The 12458-nt window shown below is 39.1% G+C and overlaps 1 protein-coding gene across 3 annotated transcripts; it reads left to right on the top strand.

Annotated features, from left to right (window-relative positions):
• The first annotated feature begins 9242 nt into the window (after positions 1-9242).
• TCEAL9 (transcription elongation factor A like 9) lies at positions 9243-11554 on the top strand. 3 transcript variants are annotated; one of them, XR_010119660.1, is made up of 4 exons: positions 9243-9360; positions 9562-9688; positions 10165-10243; positions 10701-11554. XR_010119660.1 is itself a non-coding variant. In XM_055268885.2 (3 exons), exon 3 carries the CDS (start codon positions 10776-10778, stop codon positions 11088-11090), a length of 315 nt encoding a protein of 104 aa, XP_055124860.1. In that variant the 5' UTR covers positions 9562-9688; positions 10165-10243; positions 10701-10775; the 3' UTR covers positions 11091-11554. The 3 variants fall into 3 exon arrangements, 2 of the variants coding, with proteins under 2 accessions (XP_055124860.1, XP_055124861.1); XM_055268885.2 differs by lacking the exon at positions 9243-9360; XM_055268886.2 differs by lacking the exons at positions 9243-9360; positions 10165-10243.
• Positions 11555-12458: the final 904 nt, after the last annotated feature.

A 12458-nucleotide genomic window follows, 5' to 3' on the forward strand; every position in this document is an offset into this window, starting at 1 on the left:
CATGGGTTAGACATGCCTCAGCTTTCCTTGAGCGTTTTCAGGGGTCTGGGGTTCTGAAAGGGTAGGATATAGGGTAGGATCTGAACCAACATAACCCACACATTCAGTTCCTCACCTGATCCACTCAGCAGTCCATGGGGGGCAAATGGTATTCCTTTTTCACAGATGGTAAGGGTGACCCATTAAAGTAATATCATGGTAATATATACTTGGGTTATGTTGCTGAATAAGAAATTCTAAAAATTAACTTGAAATTAATTTTTTGTTCTTCTAACAAGTTTTTATTGAAAGGTAACAGTTTTTAAAGCTGATTGGCACGTTGGTTACTTAGGGATACAAGTAATACATACTAATTTTGGAAAAATACAGTTACTAAGAAGAAAAACTAAAACCATTTGTAATTCTGCAATATAACAGCTTCATTTTAGTATATATATACATTCAGACTCTTAATATGTGTAATACATAACTATACTTGACTTAAAATGAAGCAACAATAATTTTGCACACTGCATTATAACTTGTTTTTTAACTTTAAAATACATACTGAGAATATTTCTATTCAAATATATTAAACACTTCTGCTGACAAAGGATTCGTTGATTTGATCAGAATGTAATATTCAAGTAGAAGCCGGCAATACTAAAAGTTTTCAAGCAACTGAATCAACAAAAGTACACCAAAAAAGGCAAAAACAAAAACAAAAACAAAAAACCCAGAAAGCAGAGTTGAGAAGTATTAACCTCAGAGAAAACTTCTATTTTCAAGGTATAAGGCATCATAATGGTGATAATGAATGAGGTGGTCCCCATTAAGGCCATGGACTATACCTTAACTTCAATCCCCTGAGTTTTTGCCTTAACTCCCTCATCTCCTCCATGAACCATTCCATATCATCTTTATCTGCATTTATCATGTCAATGTTATTGATAAGACTACACCTCCCCTAAAATCCTGGACACTGTCTATTATTTCCTTCAGACTCCTGGCCTTCACTCCCTCACAAAGGGCGAACTTCCTCTCCATTTTGCACAGGGGCCTGCTCCCCTCCTTCTGTTTCCTTTTTCATTTTTCCTGGAGGACGTTTTCCGTGTTGAGATTTCTCTCCAGCTTATTCTACTTGGCACTCCATCACTCCTAGGAGATAAAAGGCGAGCGAAAAGGCAGTGCTTGGTGGACATATCAGCACCGAAGACAGTGGCCCTACTACGCACCTTTCAAAATTCAGAGACCTGGATATCGACGGTTTTTAAATTTTTATTTTTCCCACCAGAGAGGACTTATGCGCTCTCCAGGAGGCCTCCTGCTGGAGCACCTCCCTCCCGCTATCTCTTCTCTCCTCCCTCCTTCAAAGCCTAGCATTTTTCTTGTAGATCCTTCCCTAGGCCTATGCAAACACCAAAAGGGAGGACCTGGAGTGGGGCCACTAACTGGGCTCTGTCTCCGCCCGTACACACACTTCGCCCCCACCACTGTCCCTAGCATCGACCTGAACCTATCCTTGCAAGTTTTCTCCTCCCGATTTTCGCCTTGAGGTGCACCGCAGCGACACTTAGCCCGCAGACCTGCAGATGGCCAGGGTGGGGCAAGTGGAGGCTGCTGCCGCCGAGCGCTCGTGCAGACCCGCTACCACCAGGCCCCTTCCCCGTCCAGCGTCTTCCAGCCCCATATTTCCCAACTTTGCCCCTTTTTATCCATCCTTTCTCCGAAGCCATACTCAGCCCCTGGCCTACTTGCTATTTAAACATCCAGGATGGTGGAAGGCGATAATGGGGACTGTTTAAAATAGAACTTTCACCTTCCGTGTGTCTGTTTCCTTCTCCTGTGATTCATTTCCACACCTCTATTAACAAAATCCTTTGCACCAAAATAGGTGTAGGACGCAGGGAGTGGGGCTCGTATCTCCACCCCCTGTGGGGAAGGCTATATGGGTATAGCATATACCCATATACCTGTATGCATATTCCGCTTGCCCCAAGGACCACCCAAAATGGACCTTGGGTAAGGAAGGAGTATCAAAAACGCAGATCGGGACCCACTTGAGGACTCTGCCCTCAACAGTCATCCATCACAGCCCCGGGGTTCCCTCAGAGTTCATGCCAGAACACAAACCTACAGCGTCTGGGACGGTTGTTTTCCTTATACCTTGACCAGAATTTTCTTCTTCTCCATAATAGAAATAATTAACCAGAAGATACAAAAGGCAGGACAAAAAGGACTTGAGTAGACTCCCGTTATGTGACAGCAACGTCACAGGTGAGTTGAGACTACCAATTTTCCCTCCCACTCACAAGCAGAACAGCAGGAACCAGCATCCCTCCACTCTTCCTTTACCCTGGGCCTGGGATGTCTCTTTTTCCACCTTGGCATTTCAGTTGACCAGGCATAGTATTTGGTTTCTCTAATCATCAGGAAGAGGCAGCGTTTTTCTTGGGGTTATTGTGAATTTACAATTATTATGGACTTATCTCTTTCCCCTGTTCTAATCTTCCCCAAAACGGCTCCTTCACCCCACCTTCTCTCCCAGTAGTCATTATTTTTCCTTTGAGCCTCTTACCTGCACATAAATGGCCAAGAAGCTGGGTATAAAGAAAGGAGGCTGGGAGCGGAAGTGGAACATTTTCTTCTGTGTATCCTTCTGTTCCAGTGTTTAATTTAAAATGCTTTCTTTTTACATTGAAGGATACAATACTTAACACATTTTGAAGACGGGGGAAATGGGCATTTATCCCAAGAGTTCTCTTTTCATTGGGGTGCCTTGTTATTTGGCTAAATTGTCATATATCAGATTAAAATGTTTTTAATCAGCTACAAAAGGAATCACAAATTTTTAAAACATGCCAATTGTTCACAACCTTTAAAGCATACTCTTCAGGGAGAAAAGTAATTTACAATAATAAGATTTTCTACTAAATAAAAAATTCTTCATAATTTGGTTGTGTTTATATTTATCAGTTAGAAAATGTGTCTGATACTTCCCAAATAGCTTAAAAAAAAACAAGATAGCAAGTTTGAAATTTAAAACCTACATTTCTCTAAAATTAATCAACATTTTATGTGTTTGATAAATTAATCCCTGGAGAGCCTGTCAACCTTAAATAATGAAATTCAGAAAACATGATTAAGTATAGAGTTTATTCAAGCACAAAGCTTGAGGACAGCCACCCTGGAACACCAGCTCCAAACAAATGGAATCAGTGTTCCAAAGTGGAAAAATTAAGGTTACATTTATATAGGCAGAGACAGAGAAATTTTAGCAGGGTTGCATTTTCCATACAAGACCTATGCAAATGCCACAGCTATTTATTATTCCGTGAGGAGGGGTAGTGATCTGAGGGAGTCTTATCTGTGGTGGCATTTTGTCTTAATTATTTACAGGGGGAAAAAAGGCAGAAGTTGCAGCTTCATGCCTGTGATTCAAGCTGCATAGCCACATTCCTCTCAAGGCTCAAAATAATTTGAAGTTCCAGCAGCTTTAAGTTTAAATTATTTAATTTCACAAGCCTAACAAGTGTCTTGTTTTTATCCTATTATACAAAAATGATCTCCTATCTTTTCCACTTACGGAAGTGTTTAATTTTCACAACTAACTAGTATTGTTTTCTTCTGTTAAAGGAATGCAGCCTGCTAGGCCTCTCACCTCTGGCCTCCTTCTGTCCAGGAAACTCAGGAGGAGGCTGGCCTTGCGGTAGGGTCACTGCCTGCCAATCCATCCTCACCCAAGTAGTCCCTCAGCCAGGTTTAAGACAATGTCCCAGGAACTCTCACTTACTGACCATATTACTTAGCCTAGACCAGGAGTTCTCAACTAGGAAAGTCTGTGGACCATTTGAAATTCTATGCAGGTTTGTGCATGTTTAGGGTTGGTGGGGTACACGCACTTTTGTGGAAAGAGGGTTTGTACCTTAGGACGCTGGGAAAGCCTGAAACATGAGCAAGGTGAAATTATGAGGAAGCTGAAGCCATGAGGTCTCCTCGGTGACATAGGAGGAGAAGGATGAATGAGGATAAGAGGAGAGACTGAGAACAACTGAGCCAAGGTAAAATGTTCCTAAAAGTGAACAAACTACTAGTACACAAACAGCATGAAAACTTGTGAAAGGGCTTCAATAGAGTGTTGATCAAAGAAGACACATATATGGGGAATAAGTATAAATTATTCAGCCTCAGTATGAGTCAAAATGGACAAATTGAAACTTCAAGGCACTCCTTCACCTGTGAATTTGGTGAATATTTTTTAAAAAATCATACCATCCATTTTACATGACTTCATTCACGTGGACTGTCAGTACACGTGTAAATTGGTTAAATTATCTTCCAGGCCTTCTTGGTAATACACATAAAAATAAATAAGATGTTTCAGATTTTCAGGCCCAGCAATTTCACTTTTAGAAATTTTTCCTTAGGAAATAATTTTGGTTGTGTGCAAAGATTTTGGTTAAGGCTTGAGTTAAATAGCAAAAGCATAGAGGCAGCCTAAATATTAAACAAGTGGTAGATAAATTACCATTAATTTTAACATGATGAAGTACAGTATTTATTGGCATAGAAATATTTACATTGCATTGTTAGCTAGAAAATATGTATAAAATAGTGTCCTGGTGTAAATAAATTTTATATCTATGTATCTATTTATCTCTATATATTATATCTATATAATAATTTATAATATAATATGACTAATATAGCTATATAGTATACTATATATAATATGTAATATATTTATCTATACACACACACACACACACACACACACACACACAATCTCCATCCCATTCACAAGCAGAGCAGTGAAAACTGGCCTCCCCTCCTCTCTCCCTTCTTCCTTATTCTGGAATATATACATTTCAATTTTAAAATTGTATATATATATATGTGTGTGTGTTTTATATGTATTATTTACATAAAAATTAAATGCCCATATATACAGTGAAGAGTGAATAAAGTCTAGGTTATCTTAAAACTATGTATTTCATTGTTCTATGCATGTAATTCAAGTAAACTGTGGAAAATTTGGAAAATACACAAGAATTATAGACATGAAAGTTTTTAGAAATCTATATTCCCATAAAATTAAATGGGAGTTTAATTTTAAGTTTAAATATTTTCATTTTTTCCCCACTTATTATAACATATTAATATGCTATGAAGTAGGTAAGTTTGACTAAGTAGGATTTTACCTTATATGCTGACTTTAGAATCCATCCTTGGCTTAAGATGCAAGTCCACCGCACTAACACATTCAGTGATAATTGAGAGGAAATCTACAGAAAGGGTAAGGGTTTAGATTGACAACATCTAGTGATCACCTAATTAATATTTGTGAAATCAATAAGTGGATGAAACGTATATTTGAGAGCCAGCAAATAAATGAAATTGAGTGTACATTATTGAGGGTTTCCTTCCTTCTATATGTATTTTTAAGTATAATTAGGATAGTTTTATATACATTATTTATAACCTGCTTTTAAATAACAGTTATTTTCTTTATTTGCAAAAAATAAAACATTTTTACTGGAAAAAAGTAAGGTAACTATAGATACATGCCACATGTCAAGCAGAGCCAGAAAAGCAATCCTTTCTGTTTCTATTCATTTTTTAAAGAATTGAATTGGCAACTAAGAATACTATTTCATAATCTGTTCAAACTATTATATTATTGCCATAAGTATTACTTTTTCTAGCAAAAATATTTCCCTAGAAAATATTTTCATCAGGTCAAATTTAAGAAAGAGATGCCTCCTTCCCCATGTTAATAATTTAGTACTACACCTTGACCATCTCAAACTTGATTGAAGGGAGTGATAGTCAGAGGAAGGGGAAGAGACCCTCATTTCTAATGCATACTAGTTACAAACATGTAGTCCTTCGAGGAGGTCAGCGGAGCAAGGGAAGGAAATGTGAGGGATTCAACCATCGTAAGGATCTCAAGCCTCAAACAGGTAGTGGAGGCCCTTAATTCAGACCCTGTTCAGCTACAGGGAAGTATGTATATGAAATATGTGCCATAAAATAAAATCATACCATTTGCAGACATTTCCGTACTGTAGAAGTTACACATGCCCCTTGAGAAAATGTAGAAGAGTCTACAGTGAAGTAAAAAAAGAATATATAAATCTTTCATAAGCCCACAAACCACCCAATCGTACCTAATTCTAATACTGTTACTGTTAGTAACCTGCTTTTTCTTTACATACCAATATACTATAAAAATTTTCATTTCAATAGATACGTGGCTGTCTAATATTTGTCAGATATTTTATTTCTTCTTCATTTTTGTTTTGTCTCAATCATTTTTCTGTATATTAGTAATTAATATATTACTAACTTATTATTTATTATTATATTTTAAGTTCTAGGGTGCATATGCACAACGTGCAGGTTTGTTACATATGCATTCACGTGCCATGTTGGTTTGCTGCACCCATCAACTTGTCATTTACATTAGGTATTTCTCCTAATGCTATCCCTCCCCCAGCCCCCCAGCCCCTGACAGGCCCCGGTGTGTGATGTTCCCCACCCTGTGTCCAACTGTTCTCATTGTTCAATTCCCACCTATGAGTGAGAACATGTGGTGTTTGGTTTTCTGTCCTTGTGATAGTTTGCTCAGAATGATGGTTTCCAGCTTCATCCATGTCCCTGCAAAGGACATGAACTCATCCTTTTTTATGGCTGCATAGTATTCCATGGTGTATATGTGCCACATTTTCTTAATCCAGTCTATCACTGATGGACATTTTGGTTGGTTCCAAGTCTTTGCTATTGTGAATAGTGCTGCAATAAACATACGTGTGTGTGTGTCTTTATAGCAGCATGATTTCTAATCCTTTGGTTATATACCCAGTAATGGAATCACTGGGTCAAATGGTATTTCTAGTTCTAGATACTTGAGGAATCGCCACACTGTCTTCCACAATGGTTGAACTAATTTACACTCCCATCAACAGTATAAAAGCATTCCTATTTCTCCACATCCTCTCCAGCACCTGTTGTTTCCTGACTTTTTAATGATCACCATTCTAACTAGCATGAGATGGTATCTCACTGTGGTTTTGATTTGCATTTCTCTGATGACCAGTGATGACAAGCATTTTTTCATGTGTCTGTTAGCTGCATAAATGTCTTCTTTTGAGAAGTGTCTGTTCATATCCTTTGCCCACTTTTTGATGGGGTTGTTTTTTTCTTGTAAATTTGTTTAAGTTCTTTGTAGATTCTGGATATTAGCCCTTTGTCAGATGGGTAGATTGCAAAAATTTTCTCCCATTCTGTAGGTTGCCTGTTCACTCTGATGGAAGTTTCTTTTGCTGTGCAGAAGCTCTTTAGTTTAATTAGATCCCATTTGTCTATTTTGGCTTTTGTTGCCATTGCTTTTGGTGTTTTAGTCATGAAGTCCCTGTCCATGCCTATGTCCTGAATGGTATTGCCTAGGTTTTCTTCTAGGGTTTTTATGGTTTTAGGTCTAACATTTAAGTCTTTAATCCATCTTGAATTAATTTCTGTAACTTATTAGTAATTTAAATATATAAATACAACACTTAGAAAATAAAAGCTTTTATATGAAATGCACATTCTCAAGTATAGCCTATGATGTTCAGGATATATTCATCTGCATTTCTAATGATATAAAAATACAGTAAGACCCTGAAATAACTTGAGTTTGGATATATCATGATTGGTGATAGCAGGTGAGGAGAGAGTAAAATGGATGGATGATATTTAAGTCCAAGTGCTCAGTGAAGAATTGTTTGTGGCAACAAATCAAAGCTGAGTCCTTGATGAATTTGGGCTGTGCAGCCAGCTAGGCAAATAGACTCACATCAGTTGTTCCATCCATCTCTCAGTAACATAACCTGGAATTTTATAGAATGAATTTCTGGACTTCACTTATCATGTTATTGTGTAATTTAATTATATACTCATATTTTAAATACACAAAATAAATATGTATACTGTTACAAAAATGTAATACCACATATAAAATGAACTTTCAATTTGCCTTTTTTTGTTTAACAATATACATTGAACATTTTTTTCATGTGAGTAAATGTAACTCCACACCATTTTTTCATCACTGTATAATGTGGCTCTATATGAATGATCAAACTTTTCTTAAACCAATTTCCTTTTAGAAACATATAAGTTTTTGGCTCTTTAAAAAAAAAACACTATTGCCACAACTACCACAATGACCATATTTGACATAGGAGTATTAATGTATGATAAATCTCTAGAAGAGGAACTGATGTGTCCAAAAGCACATATCTTTTAAAGTTTGATATTGCCAAAATGACTTCCAAAAATCTTGTACTACTTAATAGTCTCACAGTACATGTGAATATTTGTTTTACCATATCCTCATCAACTCTGAATATAATCAATATTTGTCTTTTCTAATTGTATAGATGAAAAATTAACTCTTATTTTTATTTTCAGTAGATCTCAATTCTATGAGCATATGCTATTATTCCCTTCTTTCAGATGAGGAAACTCAGGCTCACAATGTGTACCTAACAATTGATTAATTGATGATTCTTAAGGCAGCACAGCTTCCTGGTAACACCACCATGAGGACTCTGGAACCAAACATTACTCTTTTTTAAAAATTTTTGAATCATTTTCCTCACAAAACTTCTAATATAACAACAGCTTTCACTTTAAAAGCACTTACTATATGCCACATGTACAATAAGCACTGTACATGTATTAACTCATGTCATTCGAGTAATTTTTTTCTTTGTCTTTTCTGACTATAAAAAGATAAAAGTTGCCCAGTGCAGTGGCTCAGGCCTGTAATTCCAGCCCTTTGGGAGGCTGAGGTAGGAGGATCACTTGAGCCCAGGAGTTCGAGACCAGCTTGGGGAACATAGACCCTGTCTCTACAAAAAAATTAAAAGACTAGCTGGACGTGGTGGCACACACCTGTAGTCCCAGATACTTGGGAGTCTGAGGCGAGAGGATCACTCGTTTCGAGGAGTTTGAGGCTGCAGTGAGCTGTGATCATGCCACTGCAACCCAGCCTGGGCAACAGAGTGAGACCCTGTCTCAAAAAAAAAAAAAAAAAGAAAAAAGAAAAGAGAGAGAAAGAGATTAAAGTTACCTTTAAAAAAAGGATATAGAAGTACGAAGAATAAAAAGTAAAAATTGCATTCAAAAATCTTACTCTTGTTCCAGGGTCTTTTGTTGTTGTTGTTTCACAGCTGCTGCCACGCCCACCCTGCTCTACAACAGCTAAGAACCAGATTGCAGAGGAAATGGAGGCTAGGGGAGGGACGATTGACGGAGGAGTTATCCTGGGAGTGGAAGACTGGAAGAGACAATTCTCGAAAGAAGTAGAAAAGTTCAGTAGCTCCAGAAAAAGAGGTAGCCCCTCCCTAGTAATCAGAGTCAAGCAAATAACATTTTTCCCTCTGGGATAGGAAACAACAGAAAAGACTGACAGGGCCAAATGTATAAGTGGGGGGCGGGGAAGGAGCAGAGGGTGGGCCCACTTCTGCCGCGCTTTTGGTGGGAGTGGAAATTAGGGACCCGAGCTCACTGGTGACGTAGATCTCATGTGACCAGGAGTCGACGTGTGCAGAAGTCCTGGTAATCTGGTCCTTGTTCCCGTCTGGATACCAGCTTCCTTCAGCAGCGTAGGCGGTGGTCCCTGAGGCCAGTGGAAGGAGTCAAACTTGCGGGAATTTTGCAGGTTGGTGTCAATGTAGGTGTTGACTGGGGATTTCTAGTGTGGGGGGATTTAAGGCAGAGACTTGTGGGAGTGCCAGTCAGGTCCGTCTCTCCACCCTCCATCTCCTGGTCTACAGGAACTGATGACCCTTGGGAAAGGGACTAGGGGTCCTAGGAGAAGAACAAGGAGACCTGTGATAGTTTAAAAATAATCATCCTCTGCTATCTAAGACTGCTTTCCGGACCTCCACCCTCCTCCCGAACCCCGCCTCAGTCTTAAAGATAGTTTGGAAATAATCTGCTTTCTCACTCTTTGTCTGATGGGAAAAACGAACTGACTTGCATGCACTGTGGAGAGGGGGTGAACTGGGGGAAACAAAAGGTGGGAAACTTTCCGTAACCGAAACCCTAAAGGAGGAAAGCTACGTGTGTCAGTCTCTGGCGCTGGTCGGCCCACCAAGCGCTCGCCCCACCCCCACCGTCCCCTCCCGTTTCCAGTTTTTCTGCAGGTCTGTTGTTTCTAGCAAGACCCAAAGCTAGAAAAGGAGGAGGAAGAAACTAACTCGATCAGTGCCAGGTAGGTGAGAGGAATATTATAAAGTCTCCTGGGGTGGAGACAAAGGTTGTAAGCTCCACCGTTCCTGCCGGCTGCCTTCCACCCCACCCCTTTCCCCTCTTCTTTTCTCTCCCCCTTCTCCTTTCCCCTCTTCCTCTGCCTGCCAGCCACCTTTCTGTTTTCTGGCCTGGTACCTGTGTTAGGCCCTATGGGGGAAAAAGGACTGGGGAGGGTTGGGAGGCGGAAAGGAGGGCCTTGGAAAAGGTTAGAGGGAAGGACAAGAGAGAAGTGAGGAGGTGGAAAGTGGAGGTAAGAGGAGTGGGGATAGTGAAGCTCTGATTGCTGACTGGGCTTCTTAGGTGGAAGATATTTTATAACACCTCTGAATTAAAAAAAAATATTAAATGCTAAGACCTCTGTCCACAGCACCTGTCCACTCGCCAAGTCTTTAACTTACTGTCTTCTTTTTGCTTTCTAGAAGTCATTGTATTCAAAGAGGAATAAACAAGAAAAAAAAGAAAAGAAGGAAGGAAGAGAGGTAGACAAATACAAGATGAAATCCTGTCAAAAAATTGAAGGAAAACCAGAAAATGAGAGTGAACCAAAGCATGAGGAAGAGCCAAAGCCTGAGGAAAAGCCAGAGGAGAAGGAGAAGCTAGAGGAGGAGGCCAAAGCAAAAGGAACTTTTAGAGAAAGGCTGATTCAATCTCTCCAGGAGTTTAAAGAAGATATACACAACAGGCATTTAAGCAATGAAGATATGTTTAGAGAAGTGGATGAAATAGATGAGATAAGGAGAGTCAGAAACAAACTTATAGTGATGCGTTGGAAGGTTAATCGAAACCATCCTTACCCCTATTTAATGTAGTTTACCTTGATTTTGATCTGATATTAACAATACCATATAGCTTGCTTTTTATTAGCATTTCTTGATATTCCTTTGTCCATATTTCTACTTATAACCTGTTGCTATTAATGGTTTTAGATGTATCTCTTGTTATCTGCATCTCATTGTTTATTGTATTTTGAACCAATCTACAAGTCTCTGTCTTTTAATAAAAGAACTTTACACATTTGTAAAAAATAGGTTCTTGGTAGGATATAAAATGGAAAAAGGCTAAGTAATATGTGAATATCATATTTTTGAAAGGTAAAAAGTACATTTGTATATTACATATATGGACATAACTTGTGAAGGATGAAAGAAAGTACAGCCTCTCGGTGGTGGGATTATGAATGATTTTTCTCCTTTTGCTTATTTGTATTTTCTATATTCCTAAAATTAACACACATTATTATTGCTAGAATAATAAAAGTTTTATAAAAAAAGAAGCAACAAGCAGCACTTATTAGTTTATTTCTAAAGGTATTGGGGCATTTAATATTTGTTGACAGAATTTTAGAAGCAAATGTGAACTTCAAAGTAACTCCAGACCACTTAGCTAGAATAATAAATTTTACGTATTTTCTCATCTTCAAAATAAAATAATCTCACAAGGATCTGGTGAGGGCCAAGTAAAGTAATAACTGTGAGCTATGTTTGACAGAGTTTTGTTCCCATCCCAGCTCCGTAAGAGATTAATTTCAGCGATTTGGAAGGGTGGAGAAAGTAGTTCTTATCTGTGATTAAGAACAAATTCAAGGCCGGGCGCGGTGGGTCACACCTCTAATCCCAACACTTTGGGAGGCCGAGGCGGGCGGATCTCAGGAGATCGAGACCATCCTGGCTAACATGGTGAAAGCCCGTCTCTACTAAAAATACAAAAAATTAGCCGGGCATGGTGGCGGGCGCCTGTAGTCCCAGCTACTCGGGAGGCTGAGGCAGGAGAATGGTGTGAACCTGGGAGGCAGAGCTTGCAGTGAGCCGAGATTGCACCATTGCACTCCAGCCTGGGTGACAGAGCAAGACTCCGTCTCAAGAAAAAAAAAGAAGGAACTGTGAGGTGCGTGCCACCTTTATGTTCATTCCCTGATATGCCTACCCAGCTTCTCATGCCCCTGCCCTTGATACTACCATATATACTGCGTTTTCTGCCTCTTCTGCTGGATCCTGCACCTTCAGGCCCCTACCACTATGAATGTGCTAGAATTCTCAAGTAGTGAAACCCAGCATATTTCTTTGGCACCCCCAGTAAGCTCAGTTCCCAGACTGACCTTTAGAGAAGTTAGGAGATTGCCCATCTCTTCAGTTTAAATAGACACTTATGCAGTGCCACATGAGTCACGATGTCTTATA

Source organism: Symphalangus syndactylus, chromosome X, assembly GCF_028878055.3.
Source record: "Symphalangus syndactylus isolate Jambi chromosome X, NHGRI_mSymSyn1-v2.1_pri, whole genome shotgun sequence".
NCBI classification, from domain to species: Eukaryota; Metazoa; Chordata; class Mammalia; order Primates; family Hylobatidae; genus Symphalangus; species Symphalangus syndactylus.

Excerpts from the sequence above, each read along its gene's own strand:
- TCEAL9 (XM_055268885.2), top strand. The coding sequence starts at position 10,776 with ATGAAATCCTGTCAAAAAATTGAAGGAAAACCAGAAAATGAGAGTGAA.